Raw genomic sequence first — 16,479 nt, forward strand, 5'->3', positions numbered from 1 at the left:
TAAACATATTCAAGATATAATTTAAGTTATAAATCTGGAAGATCTATATATTGAAAAGTCTAAATCTTGAAAGAAATATTGAGCTTTTCCAGGCTGAGAAAACTCTTCCTCACTGAAGCGATTTATATGACTGCTTCCCTAAAATCCATATATATATATGTCTTTATATATCTCAGGACACTTTGGAAAAACCCAGTGTGTGATCTAAAGAGAAACTTTCGGCACTTGATATACAGTAATGGAATTAATGTGAAAAAATATCTCCACAATTCCAAAACTTTCTTTGCCTTTGTGTAAGCTAAACTTGGAATCTGAAAACAGGTCTAAATGCTGAAAAGCCTTTTCCTGAGCTTCTGTAAGTTCACATAAGTGCTCTGTGAATGCGTGTGCAGTCTGATTAAATATAGTGATACTGTAGTTGGAACAGTCAGCACAGTGATGTGACTCTGGATTTCAGAATATTTTCTCTGTTACTGTGACCAGCTTGGATGCTGCTGCATTTGAATGAAGATATGTTGCAGTCTGCTCTGCTGACATAAAATATGGGGTTTAATGCAGAGAAGTATCTACAGGCTTAGGTAGTCAAAAATACTTGCCTAATTCTCAGTGACCTGGGGCTGAGTAGCCTTAGCTGCCTGTACCAAGGCTTGCTACTGAAGTCTATTGAAAGACACCCTCAGTCCCATGAAGAAAGACTTTTCACAGTCTGAAAGGCATACAGTGCTAGGAATACATGGGATCTCTGATACCATTTATAAACAGGCCCATTTTTCACTTCCATGAGTTGCAGCTTAAGGTTTTACCAATAATTTTAAAAATCTGCATCTGTTCTTCCAAGAATTTGTCACAAGCCTCGGGTTTTGGAAGGAGGATGGAGGTAAGATAGGAAATGGTGCTTTAAGCAGAAGAGATGAGATACTCAGAAGGTAGAGCTAGTGCATGTACTGCTGTTGTCCTAGTTGTCAGGACAGTTTTGAGCCTCAACAGGATATTTACAGTCTGTAGGAATTACTCTGCTTCAGCTTAAATACATGCTTCAGCTACTCCTTCAATTTTAGTTAATCAAAGTGCTTAATCATACCATGCTGGCTTTCTCTTGTTATGAGAATGTTTTTATCTGTACCTCTGCTGTTGGTGCTTGTCCTGAAGAACAGTTACTCTCATTGTTTGATGCAATTGATCTTGTGAACAAAATATACAATGTGGGTACAATGAACTGCTGGTATCACATTTTCCTCTCTTTCCTAGAAGAATTCCGTATGTGTACTGAATGTGTAGTTTCCTGACAGATGCATATTTTTCCAGACTTTTTGAGTGGTTTTTTTGAATGTTGCATGTAACAGCATCATGTAACTTTTGTGACATTTGGTGTTTCAGAACAGCCTTTCTTTGGATTACAAGATATCACTGATTGACATTGGACTGGTGATAGAGTACCTCCTTGGTGAAGCTTATCGGAGCAGCTACACAAGGAAGCATTTCCGAATTCTCTACAACAATCTCTACAGAAAACACAAGGTAGTTTCTTCCAAAACACCGGTCACCAAGACAAGCCAAAATGTGACACCTGAAAATAGCTCAGGTTTTCATCCTGGTTAGTCTGAAGAGCATCATTTAAATGTATGCCATGCTTATCTGTTTGAGAACTGTGGAGAACTGCAAATAAAAGAGAAAAATCCCCAGGATTAACTAGGCCTAATAAAGTGGTTGTGAAATGATTTATTAGTTCAGTAAATTTACCTTTGTGTCCAGTATCTGTTTTTTGGCTATCATCCATCAATAAGGAATGACAAGATTGTGCCAATACCATCTTCCCTTTTTTGAAGCAGTTACATATTTCCTTTTTGCAGCCTGAACCACCTTACAGAAATATTAAATTACACATGCCTTGAAGTAGACTTAGAGCATGTCAGCATTCACCCTACAGTTTACCAAAATCAGTAACTTAAAACCAGCCTAAACTTCTCAATAAATTAGCTGGAAGTCTTTCCCAATATTGCTGAAGGAGCAGATTTACTACATAAGAATGATCCCCAGGTTTTGGATTAGAACTGGACTATTAGATGTGTTAAAAAAAGAACATCCTCTCTTCCCCCTGAAGTATTTCCTTGACTAAGAGAAGAACCTCATAATGATCAAGAAAATTGAGAGGAAATAATGAACCCTTTAACTTGGGGTGAATAGAGACAGAGAGACAGAGATTTCTGTGCCATCAGTTTTTAACACAATGTTTAAAAAAGATGTACGCAGTTCTAATGCTTCTCACTCTCTCCCAATGAAATATGACCTTAACAGGGACAGGTGAAACCACATAATCATATAACTAGGAATTGCTGGGAAGAGCATTAGCAGTTCAGCTGTTAGTGTTCTTCCCTCTTAGCCAACACTGAACAAAATTTACAGAGATGCTGGATGTGCCATCCTTCAGAGGAAATTATCAGCAAAAAGTTCAGAGAGTTCTGTCTTTCAAATGGCTTACAGCACATTTTATAAAGGTCGGCACACAGAAGAGATTCCAGACTTGGCAATTCCTTATGTTGCAACCCTGCTTGTTGCAATTTGTGGATCTTATGCATGGAAAATCATTATTTTGAATTCAGATATTCAGAAAAATACATATTTGTTTATTGAAATGTGAAACAGGCCATTTTTTGCCTTAATGGTATAAACTTCAGTGGTAGTTATGGCAATTTTTGACTTGCTAGTTTTTGAATAACGTCAGTTTCTATATGCATTACTGCAGTCAGCAAGTACCAGCAAATTTTATTTCTAATTTGTATTTCTCTTTTCATGTTTTATGGTTTCCCTTTGGATCTAGAGAGTGGTCTCCAGCTTGCCTCAAAGCCTATCTCATTCCTTTCATCAGAGTAATCAGATGGATAGTGGAATGGGATCCACTGAAAGTACTTTACATTCTCAGTTCTTCAGAACTGCACAGCCTTACAAATACAAGGTAATATAATTACTTATTCTAGACTTGGTTTAGGACATATCAGGCTGATGATAATTTTATTGACAAATTTTAGGCATGCTGTTCAGGCTCTTAGTTTTAATAATTCTACTAAATTGCAGTGGAAACAATGCTTTACTGCTCACTGCTCATGAAATACAAGTCTTGCAATTTTATTATTATTGGTCAAATCAAGCTCAGACTCCATGACAGTTTTTTAACTTCCATCCTTTAGTTGCTAAGGGCTTTAATTCGCTGAAATGTAGTATCACCAAATTTCTGAGTATCGAGCATGTGTGAAAACTCTTCTGAATTTGGAAGGAATAAAGGAGTTCTCTGACTTTACTAATGCTTTCTCATGATTGCTTATTAAAGTGCTAGACTAAGACTGTTAAGAAGAGGTAAATTCAGAGAAAGAATGACAAACAAAGATTGGCATTCATTCATATCTATCTATCTATCTATCTATCTGACAAAACATAAAGTAAAATTAATTTAAATGGCTGTTTTAGAATTAGTCAGAGCCAAAATGAACCCATGATAGCACTGAGACTTCCTCACTTATATCAGTTAGACTTTTTTTCCTGTACCTTTACCAAGAAATACCCAGAGACAAATGTATAGCAAGTTTACATTACAAGTGGGACAGACAACAAAATAATCTTTAAGTATCTAAGGTGTTTATTTCAGTCTAGTGTTTACTTTTTCTTCGGTCATAACACATATAAAAAAGAGAGTAAAGCATGGAGTATCATGGGGTTTGGAGAATGCCCAACACTATGGAAAAGCTATGAAAGGCATGGATTCAGAGCAAGGTGTATTTTTCCTTCATTAATGTTACCACCTTCTTAGCACTGGTAATCTGAACATGGTCCTAGCTGTGGTTTATGCTTAAATGTATATAGCTATCAAATAGTTTGCTACTTGTCATTCAGATTTGCATGCAGTTTTATTTTCATGAATCTGGGATTTATTTTTTTTTTCCACAAATTATAGGAAAGATCCAGCCCTTTCCCAAAGTACAAAAAGAAATCAAAAGAGGATATAAACTGCACAGAGAATTATGAGTCAACTGGCTTCATCTACCCCTATAATGACCTCCTGGTGTGGGCAGTACTAATGAAAAGACAGAAGATGGCTATGTTCTTCTGGCAGCATGGAGAGGAAGCCATGGTCAAAGCTGTTGTTGCTTGTAAACTCTACAGAGCAATGGCACATGAAGCTAAACAGAGCAACATGGTGGATGACACTTCAGAAGAACTCAAGAAGTATTCAAAGTATGAGTTCTCCCTTCATTTCAGTTAAAGTTCTCTGGTGCTGGGAATGGTTAGATACTGCCCTAATCTGCTAAGAGTTAGTAAAGTTAGTGATGCCATGGATTATGGAGTATAAAAAAGGTACTTTCAGATACTCATTATTGATACTATATAATGAATTTATGTACTGGTGTGCAGTGTGTTGGACAGTTAAAGGAAAGCTAACTGCATATTACCTAGATGCATATTTGGAAATGCAGGTGAGTAATGTATAATTCATTATCTGTTAAATGGTCAAGTGAAAGGCTGAAATTTCCCTTGTAGCTTCTCTTCCAGTTCAATTTGTTAAAAAGCCATGTGGCAGATAGCTGTTGGACTGTTCAAATCTGTAACAAGTAGCAATGAGCAAACCAAAATCGGTGCTTAAAACCTGCTCTGTGCAAGACTAAGTGGAAAGTGAAGAACCTGATTGAATGAAAAGGGAAGTAGACCAAGAATTTTCTTTGAGTTTGTAATTTCTATTTAGTGTTTTCTGGTAGCTTTTCTTGTTAGTAATATATTTTCTGCTTTGAGGATTTCGTGCTTAGGATTCAGATGCAATAAAATGTACTTTGTTCTTTTGTATGCAGCTCCAAATCATAATTTGAAGGAGAGTATGTACGTTCCTTTAAGAATTTTCTCTGCAGAGGTGTTTTAAAGTTAGTCCAAAAGAGGAGACTTTTGCAACTGGCTGCAATGCTTGCTCACAGTGGTGCTGAATCTGTTGGTTGAAGCAAATACAAAGAGCTTTGTAGGGTCCATTTTGATCACTGAGATTAGCAACAAAAATAAAAACCGACAAAACAGGATGGCCCTAAACACTGTGATTAGGACTAAATAGGTTTACACTTCAAATTGTTTATCACTAGGTATATTGATGAAGCAATGAGAAAAATGGGAGAAGGCATGCTTACTGAAATTGATAGCTGAACTTTAGTTACCAGAGTATTCACAGTAACCTCTTTTCAGCAGCGACTCTGAGTTTGGACTGATCCCTGTTATACTGACTGTTAATTCCTTTCTGCTTTAGGGAATTTGGGCAGCTTGCCTTAGATGTGCTGGACAAAGCATTCAAACAAAACGAGCAGATGGCCATGAAGTTGCTGACATATGAACTGAAAAACTGGAGCAACTCCACTTGCTTAAAGCTGGCAGTGTCTGTGGGGCTGCGGCCTTTTGTGTCCCACACGTGCACACAGATGCTGCTGACTGACATGTGGATGGGACGCCTGAAGATGCGGAAGAACTCCTGGTTTAAGGTAGCAATGGTCTGCTTTTTTCTGAGCATTTAGGTGCTCTTTATATTCTCTATATATTCTGTGTTTTTTTTGGTTATAAGCATGGCTAATGCAGCTTCACACAGCTGTGCTTAAGCATAGGTTGGAGTGTGAACATCTGGGAAACAAAAGCAAGGTAGGGAAGGAAAACGATACTTGCTTCTATTTTATTTCTTTGTAAAAGCACGTGTAGGATGACATTAGAAGGAAGGATTTTTTTGTTGCTCTTCCCATTTTCATCACTTTTCAGTCCTTCTTCACCTGCTCTTGCATCCCCACATTGCCTGCTCCCTGGCAGAGCTGCTGGTGGGAGGGATGCTTTTCAGACACATGGGGCAGTATTGAAAGCATCCCCAGATACAATACCACTCTTCAAAGCCACAAATCAGCCAAGGGCAGCTCAAATGTTCAGAGGCTGCCACACTGTGATACAGATTCCCAGCACCCGTGACTCCTTCCCCAGCCAGTGGAATTGCACTGGGTTTGTGCTGGCACCAGGCATGTCTGTGATCTTAGGTTTGTGCTATCACTGCTTAATTAATCTTCTGCCTCTCTTTTAGGTCATTATGAGTATTCTCCTGCCTCCCACCATCCTGATGCTGGAGTTTAAAAGCAAGGCGGAAATGTCTCATGTGCCTCAGTCTCAAGACTGCCACCAGTTATGGTATCATGGGGAGCAAAGCCCAGTCAGCTCTAAAGATACTTTGGTTAGTCTGTGGGATCAGCCATTTGTGTGCCAGTGTCTGTTTGTCTACCACAGTGCAGTTCTGAGGAGTGAGAAGATGCTCATCAGGTGGAATGAAGGCCAGTTGGAGCACTGGAGGCCAGTTCTCTCCAGAAGTATGTCTTAGGTCCCTATCTGTCCTGGATGTTACTTCTGTACTGACCATAAAGAGAAAGTCCCTCCCAACCTCACACACATTGCTAGTTCAGGAAGAGAGCAGCTCCACCTGGGGCAGCTAAGAAAAGTGCTCACACACATTCTGCTTAATGTGAACTCTTGATTCTGTCTATTAGTCTTTAGCAAAAGTCCAGGCTACTGATTTTCCTTAAATACTCTCATACAAAATACTATTGAAAACATGTACAGAGAGCGTAGCTGTGCCATATAGAGCATCTTTCACTCAGTGCACACTGATTATTGAAAATGAGATGGTTGTAACCTGACAAAACCAAGATACAGGATATACTGTATATGCAGAATACTGGTATATTTCCTGAATGCACCAGTAATTGTTGGTGTATTCAGAAAAAAGTTTAGTTATCTGTGTCTGTTTTCTGCTGAAACAACACTACCTTTGCAATTACAGATGATAGCTTCTTACCTTAAAAATGCTGTTTTCTTTTAAAGAAGGGTTATGATGTGGAAAAGGCTGTTCAGAAGTCTGATGAAAGCCAAGTAGATGGTGGACAAGGAAGCCTGCCTGGAACTAGAAAAATCTATGAGTTCTACAATGCACCAATTGTCAAGTTCTGGTTTCACACGGTTAGTTGTCATTCGAGAACTTGGATTGACAAACTCCTCCTTTGATCCTTCAAGTGCCACTTAATCCTGATTTTACCTTTTCTAGCATGGACTTGTAGTCACTTAGTGGTGGGTGTAGATGGGAAGCTATTTGAATGTTTCTCTGGCAACTTCGTGTAAAGATTGTTTGCTAAAATCATGCCACTGAACTAAAATAAAAAAAAAATAAATCCCAAACTCAAAACCCCAGAAAAGCAGTTATAAAGAACTAAAGAAAAACTCAAGCACAGGTTTTTACAGTGGTCACTGCAAAGGTTGAGATAGATTTGAAGGTGGCCTTCTGTACGTTTAGTAATTCACTGATATTTGTGCTCCTTTCTTTAAGAACTGTTTCTGGAAAAGTGAACATTTATCTACAATAGATCATTTGCTATAAGAAATGTGCATTTAATGAATCTGTTTTAGTAACCCTGTGTCATTAGAGCTCAGAATGTTTAGGATCAGGCTGTTCATTAGGTCAGATCACCATACACAAAAACTTTTTTTCTTTTATCTAAGTATGTTAAAGTGGTTTATAGGTTGTAATCTATTATGTTAGATAAATTTATATTATGCTGTTTTACATCTAAAATATTTGTATTCTACCTGATACCGTTCTTGTGTATTGGAAGGCACTGATTAACCAGCAGTGACTTATATAACTTTGAGAATTGTTACTTGTCCCAGGAGAAGGCTGGGATAAAAGCATAAGACTGACCTTGCATTGAAGGAATGGTGTGCAGATCACAGAATAGAGTCACATAGTTAGTGTTGGAAGGGACCTCTGGAGACCACCTAGTTCAACATCCAAGATAAAATAGTCTGTCTCTTTTATGGGGATGAACACATGCTGCAATTGTTTATCTTCTGCTCCTACCTATTTTTTCATCAATAAAGTACCAATTTCCAATGGTTTAAGAACATTCCCATAAAAACAAAGCAAAACAAAACAAAATTTTGGAGAACTGGAATAAAGATTCTGGGCTCAAAAATGTGGCTGTGTTTGAGTGCCTATAGAGAGGCCAGTCAGCTCTTAGGTTTGCAGAGATTTGTTAGAGGTTTCTGTGTGTATGGATCACACACACCATGTGTTTTGCAGATGTCGTACTTGGCATTCCTCATGCTCTTTACTTACACTGTGTTGGTGAAGATGGAACCAAGACCAAGCGTGCAAGAGTGGCTTGTCATAATTTATATTTTCACTACTGCTATTGAAAAAGTCAGGGAGGTAAGTTTTCCCATTCACACTTCTCATCTTTATTACAAACCAGGTAATGCCTCTCTGAAGAGTGCTAAATCCTGCATTATTTTTATAGAGAATTATACAGGGAATTTATTTGCTAGAAGTCTTTTATTAGAAGAGCAGCTCTTGGGACTTGAAAATGAATCTTAAATTTTGGCCTTAATTCTCTGCTGCATAGAGCTGGTAGGTAATGCGGGGTGACTGCTGAACTGAGATTTGGAACCTTCATGTAGGCATCTGGTCCTTAATTTTCTTGACTGGACCATTAGACTTCTAGTGATAAAATTTGTCTTTAGATAATCTGAGAGAGAACTTCTTACGAATTAATAGATATTTTGTATTGAAAAATCTATGATAAATGCACTTTAAAATCTCAATCAGCTTTTAATGCTTTATTTACTGGGCACAAAAAAATTATATCCCAATCAAAATGATTTCAATTATTGGCAGTTGATTAGACCCAAGCTTCCAAACACAGCTTTCACTCCAAACCTGAGTTTGGAGACAAATGCAGCTATGTTTTCCCTTAATTACTATATCTGCTCTGACATGCCTTCACTGTAGAATCAGCACAAAGTTTACTTAATAGTAATGTGAATTGTCTTTTGTATGACTTTTGAAATGCTGTACTTTCAGAAGAATAAAGCTAGCCACAAAAAGCCAGCCACAGTTCTGAGAGAAGGATGCTGCAAATACGGATCACTCAGAAGACTGTGAAATCAATATGAGGGAGGTGAAGGATTTCAAGGGACAATAAAAATATAGGGAATATATCAAAGGTTGAGTGGACTTGCAAGTTCTGTGTCAGCATAAGACAGGACTGAAAAGACCTACATCAGGATTTCCTAACTGAGAAAAATGTGAAATGCAAAATAGCAAGCACTTTTGAAATCACTGTTGTGCTCTTGCACCATTTTGATGGTGGCACAGCAGGAACAACAGCACTTCTTTCTAGCATCACTGGTTGCACACTTTGAAGTTGACAGCTTTACTTGATTATCTTTATCCATGTTCTAGTTCTGGTCTGCTGGCAAAGACTTTGTAGGACACTCTGTTTTAGCCATGCAGTTGCTGCGGGCCTTGTTATATATAGCTGCAAACGACTGTTTCTCTAGATTGTATCAAATAATTGTTAAAGCCTTAGGCCCTGCAACTAGTTACTCATGTGAGTTAGTCTAGATCACTTGTTTACATTAATGTGTTCATATACATAAATTCTAGCAAGATCAGGTTTCAAAATCTCTCCTTTACTTGGTACTTATCAGTGTGATCTCACATAGCACTGCATAATAGGCCTCACTTGAGGGAAACGTTTTATTTGCCTCCTCCCAAGGATTCCACTTTACACACTTGCTCAGTGAAGCTTAAAATCCCTTTAGGGCACCTTACAGTTCAAGGAGTGAACATTTCATTCTTTACCTTGCTAGTTGCCAGCACTCCTTTTTTTTTTTTTAACTTGTCCTTGGCAGAATACAAGGATATTCCTTTATATTTTGGGTCTGAAATAAAAACATTAGTTATGTTCCCAGTGGCAAGGTTAGGCTGGTACTTTCCATGACTTAGGGGTTAATGAAAAGGCTGTTGCAGGTCATGACCATCCCTCTAGAAAATGCTTGTTAATTTCTAATATGTGTGCATAACAGTCCTTTACTGGCTGCTCTCTTCTGCTGAGGTATGTGCCCTTTAGTGAATGGATTCAGGCTCTGGATCTATTTTTCCCTCAGGAAGAGCTATCCCATTTGATGTGGCATACTTGAGCAATATGACACTATAGATTAAGTAAAAACCTCAGTTGATGGTGAGTGCCAATATTCAGTAAATGGGTCTAAGACAAAAGAAAAAAAATGTAGAAGGGGTGGAAATTGTACATTCCCAAATATCATTAAACAGTTAAGACAGAAAAGGTTAAATAATGCATATGTGATTTTTAATGGCATTGTGTTTTTCCACACCCCCATTCTACCCAGGTATTTATCTCAGAACCCGCAAAATTCTGCCAGAAGGTGAAGGTGTGGATTTATGAATACTGGAATTTTACTGATTCTGTAGCTATCATCCTGTTTATGATTGGTTTCGGTTTGCGCTGGTCCAAGCCACCTGTTCAAACTGCAGGCAGGCTCCTTTACTGCTTGGATATTATATTTTGGTATACTCGGCTCCTTGATCTTTTTGCTGTGAATCAGCATGCTGGCCCATACCTGACAATGATAGGGAAAATGGTAAGTGCTGTGCTTTAGAACAATATTTCTGTAGTTCAGGCATCTACCTTCAGGAATATCTAAAGCTCAGAAGTGACAGAAAAGGAGAAATCATCTAATAATTCACATTGAATATGTTATTTGAAAATACCTTTTTTTTTTTCCTGTTTGTGAGTTGACCATAATCAGATTACACTTTAATTTATTAATTACATAAATTTATTCACAAAAGCCATTTTTACTTCAGTCCTTAAAGAAGGACTGCATTTGAGTTAGTTTGCTAATCTAGCTTGGTAACAGGAAAAGGAAAAGTCAATGCCTCTTGGAGACGGACTCACAGGTTATTCCCCTAACTCTTGGAAACTGTTTCATTATTATTTTACTTTTTGTTTCATATAGTTACATCCCAGTTTATCTGGCAAAATTTCTGTGAAATCAATGTTTGTCTTTTGCTGTAAGAACTGCTGCTGAACTACTGTCTAGTCTTGGGGGACTTGTGAAGATTCCTACTGTAATTTGCCCCAGTTACTGAGAACTCTCTTCTTAATACTTTTATATTCTCTTCTTAATACTTTCATATTCTGTTTTTCATGGTAATTGTTTAGGAGGCAAAATAACTTTCACTGCTGTTCCTTGCTCTCAGTTTGAAAGAAGGACCACTGAGCAAAATCACCATTGTAAGGTCTCCACATTTTTTATATCTTCCTTAAGTTCTAAGAGGACCATGGGAGGCAAGTGGCTTTTTTAGTCTGGGATGATTTTAACATCTATAAATTGCTCAGGTAGCCCAGGTCATAGAAATAAAATACTTTTATTTCCTTCAGGATATTAGAGTATTACCCCTGATTTTATATTCTGATTTATAAAAACAGCAATTGATACTCTTCCCTGAAATGAATGTCTCTTTTCCATATAATTAACACAACTAATTCTTTCACACAAACATGTCTGCCAGACAGGAAATATGTTCTATATTGTGATCATGATGGCCATAGTCCTGCTGAGTTTTGGGGTGTCACGAAAGGCAATTCTTTCACCAGAAGAGCCTCCTTCTTGGACACTGGCAAGAGATATTGTATTTCAGCCCTACTGGATGATGTTTGGTGAGGTCTATGCTGGAGAAATAGATGGTAGGTAATTTTCAGAATAACACTCAACAGCTTCAATTCCATGTGTGCAGAAGCATGTCTACTTTGGTCTCTTGAGTTTTGACTACCTATTAACCTGTTCTTTCTTAAACAGTTTTGATTCCTGTATATGTATGTCCATAATGAGTAATACTGCATGAATGAAGTTGAAAATATTAATTTCTTTGTTAAAAATAAAGATTAAACTCAAAATCCTCCAAATTTAGTGTTTCAAATTAAATATACTGCAAATATCAGGGCAAAGCACATAGGAACTAATACTGAGCTATTTCCTGGTCAGGGGATCCACCAGTGAAACAAATTTCCAATCAAGGGAATCTAAAGCTGATCTCTTGGAGAAAACACTATAAAGCTGCCTTAAAGGAGGAAAGAATAAAGGTGAAAAGAAAGGGAGAAACAAGTTACCTGTCAGCATTCTTACGCAGATAAATCATGTGCATGTAGGAGAAATAGAACTAACCAACTAAACAGGAAAAATTGTGCTTCTTCATTTTGGCTTTGACCTTGTTCCAGTAAGAGAGAGGAACCAGGCACTGACTGAAGGTATAAGCAAAATAGTCCCTAAAGTAGAAAAGTAGGTATGCAAATAAAAATATATATATTTAAGGTACAAGTTTAGCATAGACCCAATTCATTAAAATAATCTGCCATGTTGCATCCATTATTACTGCTGTAACAGTCACATGTATTTTGGTTGTATTAATCAAAATTATTTTAATGAAAGCATACTGTTAACTGTTTCCAAGTTTAATCCATTTAATCACTTCATAATTCTAAACCTTAAGAAATTTGACACTTCCCAAATAAAGCTATAATTTCTCTAGTGACTCTTTATACTGCAGAATATGTCCTGAATTTCATGTTGCTGTTTTATGTTTCAAAGTTTCCTCAAAGGAGTTAAATTTGATTAGAAATTAAAAAGATTAGAAAGTATTTATTTTGACAATTTAAAAACATCAAAGGGGATCCCCAATCTCCTCCATTTGCTGCTTTACATCACAAATGTTCATAGCCATATATCCTTTTGCACGTGAGTTAATGTGCTTTTAAGTTGTGGATGAAGCTCTGTACTTCAGTACTGATAAAGCAGCCTTTGAGCTGTATCCTTTTCACACTGGAGCCTGTGATGCTCCTGCCTCAAGGATCAAAGATGTGGATTTCAGCTTTCCTGGGTAAAAGTCATCTCCCAAATACATTTCAGCTGTATCATATTGCTCCTTAACAAAAAGTGGAATGACTGGCATAAGAACTGACATGTATGAAGTGGTGTCTGCATCTTCTGAATGATGGTAACTAGGATGGTAGTAGCATGAAGAGGCCTCAGTTCTCCTTTAGGTGGAGGCTGACCTTTAATTTGGAAATTTAGTGATGTACCTCTGTGAAATTAGTGAGGACTATTCTGTTTCTTGCTGGGACAAATGAGAAGCAGAGGCCATTTTTGTGCTCTGCTCTGATTTACATGTTCTGTATGTGCTTCATTTCCAGTTTGTGAAACCAGTGAAGACTGTCCTCCTGGCTCCTTTCTCACACCGTTCCTGCAAGCTGTCTACCTCTTTGTGCAGTACATCATCATGGTCAACTTGCTCATTGCATTCTTTAAGTAGGTACCTTGGCGTACTGCTGCCAGCATTCTTAAAAGCTTTTTACCAAAAATGCCCCAGCAAGGGTGGTGGTTTCACCAAAAATACTGCCCTGCCACGGGGGTAAGTCAAATAAAAGAAAGAGTGGTGCTAGCAAGACAGTGCAAGGAAAGGGATAGTGAGAAGACTGCTAAACCCTTTTGCCACTTAAAAAGGATCTGACTCTCTGAGAGCAGACAATTGCAGTTGGCAAAAAACTCAACACTAATTCATCTCTGAAGCAATTGTCTCTTCCTAAAAGTTGTATTTGTTGTGCTAAGAGCCTATATAACATTTATCATAGGGTAGGCCAAGTTTTAAACTGGCAGATAAGTGGAAGGTGTTCAAGCAAAGAGGGTAATGACTGTAGGAGTACACTTTTCTTTTAGAATTTGAAAATTCTTACTTAATGCAATCTCATATGTTCTAGACTGAAATCTAACTGTGGTGTTTCCAACAATTTGCCTTTTAATGTGTGCTGCCACAGTAGAGTCTTTATAGTAATTCTATAGTAATTCATAGTAATCCTATAGTATATCATAATAATCCTATAGTAATTTATCAGTGTCCTTATAGTAATTCTAATTCACGTTTTAACATGCATCCCTGGTAGTGAATAAAGTTCTGTAAAATATTAGTAAAGAGCAGCCAAACCAAAACAGTCATTTATTTTTTCCTATAGTTCTAAGATTTCTGGGAAGAAAAAGTCAGCTGTAGGTTAAAAAAATTGAAATTAATATAAGAAGTCATTAATATACAAAAAACCTGGACTATCAAAACACATTCTATTTCCACTTCCAATAAGAAATCCCTTTCTTGAAATTGTGTCAAGGAATCAAGCTATTATTTTATATACTATGTATTATTTTACATGTGAGAAATTGTTATTTGAATTATTTATGGAATTAAACCTTTAGTAATGATGATATGGCAAATCTTCTGCATAGTGATTTGATTGTTCCAGAAGTAGGACCAGAAATGGGTGGGTATGTGAAATACATTTAATTATGCTCTCAGAAGGAAAGCTGATGTTTTTGTGATTATATGCTGGGCGTGTGGAATGGCAGGGCAGCTGAAATGACAGTGCTAGAAACCACATTTCTTTCCTCTGCTTGGGTCTATCATTGTAGATACAGAAAATTATTCAGTGCAGCCATGTTTAATAATTTCACAGCTCCAGTGAGCATTCTGCAGAAGAATGGTTCATGTAGCTGCAGCAAATATATTTTTAGGGGGAGTGCAAAGAACTATTTTGTTACAGTCTTCCCTTAGCCTGACACCTACTTTTAACCCAGTCCAAAGAGGCAATCAATCAGCACTGAATTCTCAGTTAGGGTATATATTAAAATTTAAATAGCACGGTGGGGATTTCAAAGCCACGTCAGTGACAACTTTTTCCCAGGACCCATTAATGTGAATGGGAATTGGATCTCCAAATCTTCTAGGCAGCTTTGAAGATCTTGCTCTCAGTGCACTAGCTGCAGGCCCATGCTGCTGCTTTGTTGAATGAGAGTTAAAATTTTTTCTTTTAAAAGATTTTCCTCACTGAAAGAATGGGACCAGTGTCAGATTAGGTCTTGTGCTGTATTGGGAGTATTCCTCACGTGAGTGTTTTACCCTCCTTCCCTTCTCCCTCTGTGTCTCTCTCCTCAGTAATGTTTATTTTGATCTGAAATCCATATCGAACAAGCTCTGGAAGTACAACCGCTACCGCTACATCATGACCTACCATGAGAAGCCATGGCTGCCTCCACCATTCATCCTCCTGAGTCACATTGGGCTCCTGATAAAATGCATCTTCCACCACCAGCCCCCAAATGAGTTGGACCAAGAGGAAGGCGATGTTGGACTAAGTAAGCTGGGAACCAAAAGAAATAGTCCATCATCACTCCTGTCGCTGTGGAGTGGAGTTCCAAGGAAAAAACAAACAAGAAAACAAAACCAAAAGGGGGAATGCTTTGCTTTGAATTTGATTGTTGCTGTGCTACACACTGTGCATCAGTCAAGACACCTCACAACTCTGAGCTGGAACAAAGTGACAGCAACTTATTCTGTAGGAACTAAATAATTTTTTTCTTTTAAAAGAAATTAAGCAGTGCTAAAGGTAAAAAGTTCTGTATATTTCTCATGAAAAGACCAATAATTCCTTCATCATTACCTGGGGAAAGTAGCTGCAGAGCCCAAGGGTGGAGGAGATCCAGTGATGGAAGATGCAGAGAGAAAGCATAGGGGCTTCCCACCTCCTTGGTACTTCCATCCCTTTGTGCTCTGGCTTATCACTGCACCTTACCTTCTTCACTTTTCTCAGCCTGGAGTTCCTCATGCCAGATCTCTCCTAATGTCTCCTCAAGGTGATGCAGTTCCCTGTCCCACTGTCACTGTTTCTGCCAGGTGTAGCCTGAGCTGTTGTGGGTTGAGGCCCTCAAGATGCTGGGATGGAAATGGATAATCAGTAGTGGGGCTTGGTAGTGGGTGCAGGGAAATGGGGAAGAGATGACTAACCATATCTAAAAATACACTGGGAAGCATTGGTATTACACAGCCTCATCCTTTCTGATGCACTGTACACCCCTGAACCCTTATAATAGAGGTGAGCAGACTGTGCCTGGGTCGTGCTTCACTTAGAATTTTCTCTGCTGAACACAAATACCTGAAGGTACCTGTTAGGCTCACAAAGAGTTACAGAGCTCAAAACAAGGCTTACCCAATCAATGCTGAACTACTGTACTGCTGCTTGCTGGTTCAGCTCCCCCATCATGACTGGATACACCAGCCTGTTTTTCAAGTCCCATTGCTTGATTTATGTGCAAGGACAGCGTAAGGCAGTGCATAGCATAAAGGGGATCTTGTGAAGAACTAAAGGAAAACTGAAAACCTGCTTAGCACATCTAAAAATCCTTGCACAGAAGAGGGCTCATGCCTTCCTTACATTTCTTTCAGAAGGATAATTTTTTGCTCTTTAGACACCTCTGGGCATCTTTTCTATATACTTATATGTCGTGGTTTAAAACCAATAACTAAAAAAATTACTTACTTCTTGCTGTGAGATATGGATTAGAACAAGAGCAAAACAGGCATAAAACTTAAAAGGAATAAACAAAGTTTATTGACAAAACTACAATAATAAAAACACCAGAATAAACTTCCAGAAAAACCTTTTCATCCCCTATCTACCCACTATTCCCTTGTTCACATGACAACAGAGAAAAACTTTGGAACTTTGGTGGTTAAAACAGTCCCAATTC

At 38.0% G+C, this 16,479-nt stretch overlaps 1 protein-coding gene across 1 annotated transcript in view; it reads left to right on the plus strand.

Moving 5' to 3' along the window:
- The first annotated feature begins 6,235 nt into the window (after window positions 1–6,235).
- Window positions 6,236–16,479, plus strand: part of TRPM6 (transient receptor potential cation channel subfamily M member 6) — a 44,035-nt gene continuing 33,791 nt past the window's right edge. Inside the window, exons 1-7 of the mRNA XM_033520299.1 lie at window positions 6,236–6,362; window positions 6,874–7,008; window positions 8,126–8,254; window positions 10,237–10,488; window positions 11,423–11,597; window positions 13,101–13,215; window positions 14,888–15,087. Of these exons, the coding sequence (XP_033376190.1) occupies window positions 6,321–6,362; window positions 6,874–7,008; window positions 8,126–8,254; window positions 10,237–10,488; window positions 11,423–11,597; window positions 13,101–13,215; window positions 14,888–15,087 (1,048 nt within the window). The 5' untranslated portion in view covers window positions 6,236–6,320. The remainder of the gene's footprint in view (window positions 6,363–6,873; window positions 7,009–8,125; window positions 8,255–10,236; window positions 10,489–11,422; window positions 11,598–13,100; window positions 13,216–14,887; window positions 15,088–16,479) is intronic.

This window comes from Parus major, chromosome Z (assembly GCF_001522545.3).
Source record: "Parus major isolate Abel chromosome Z, Parus_major1.1, whole genome shotgun sequence".
NCBI classification, from domain to species: Eukaryota; Metazoa; Chordata; class Aves; order Passeriformes; family Paridae; genus Parus; species Parus major.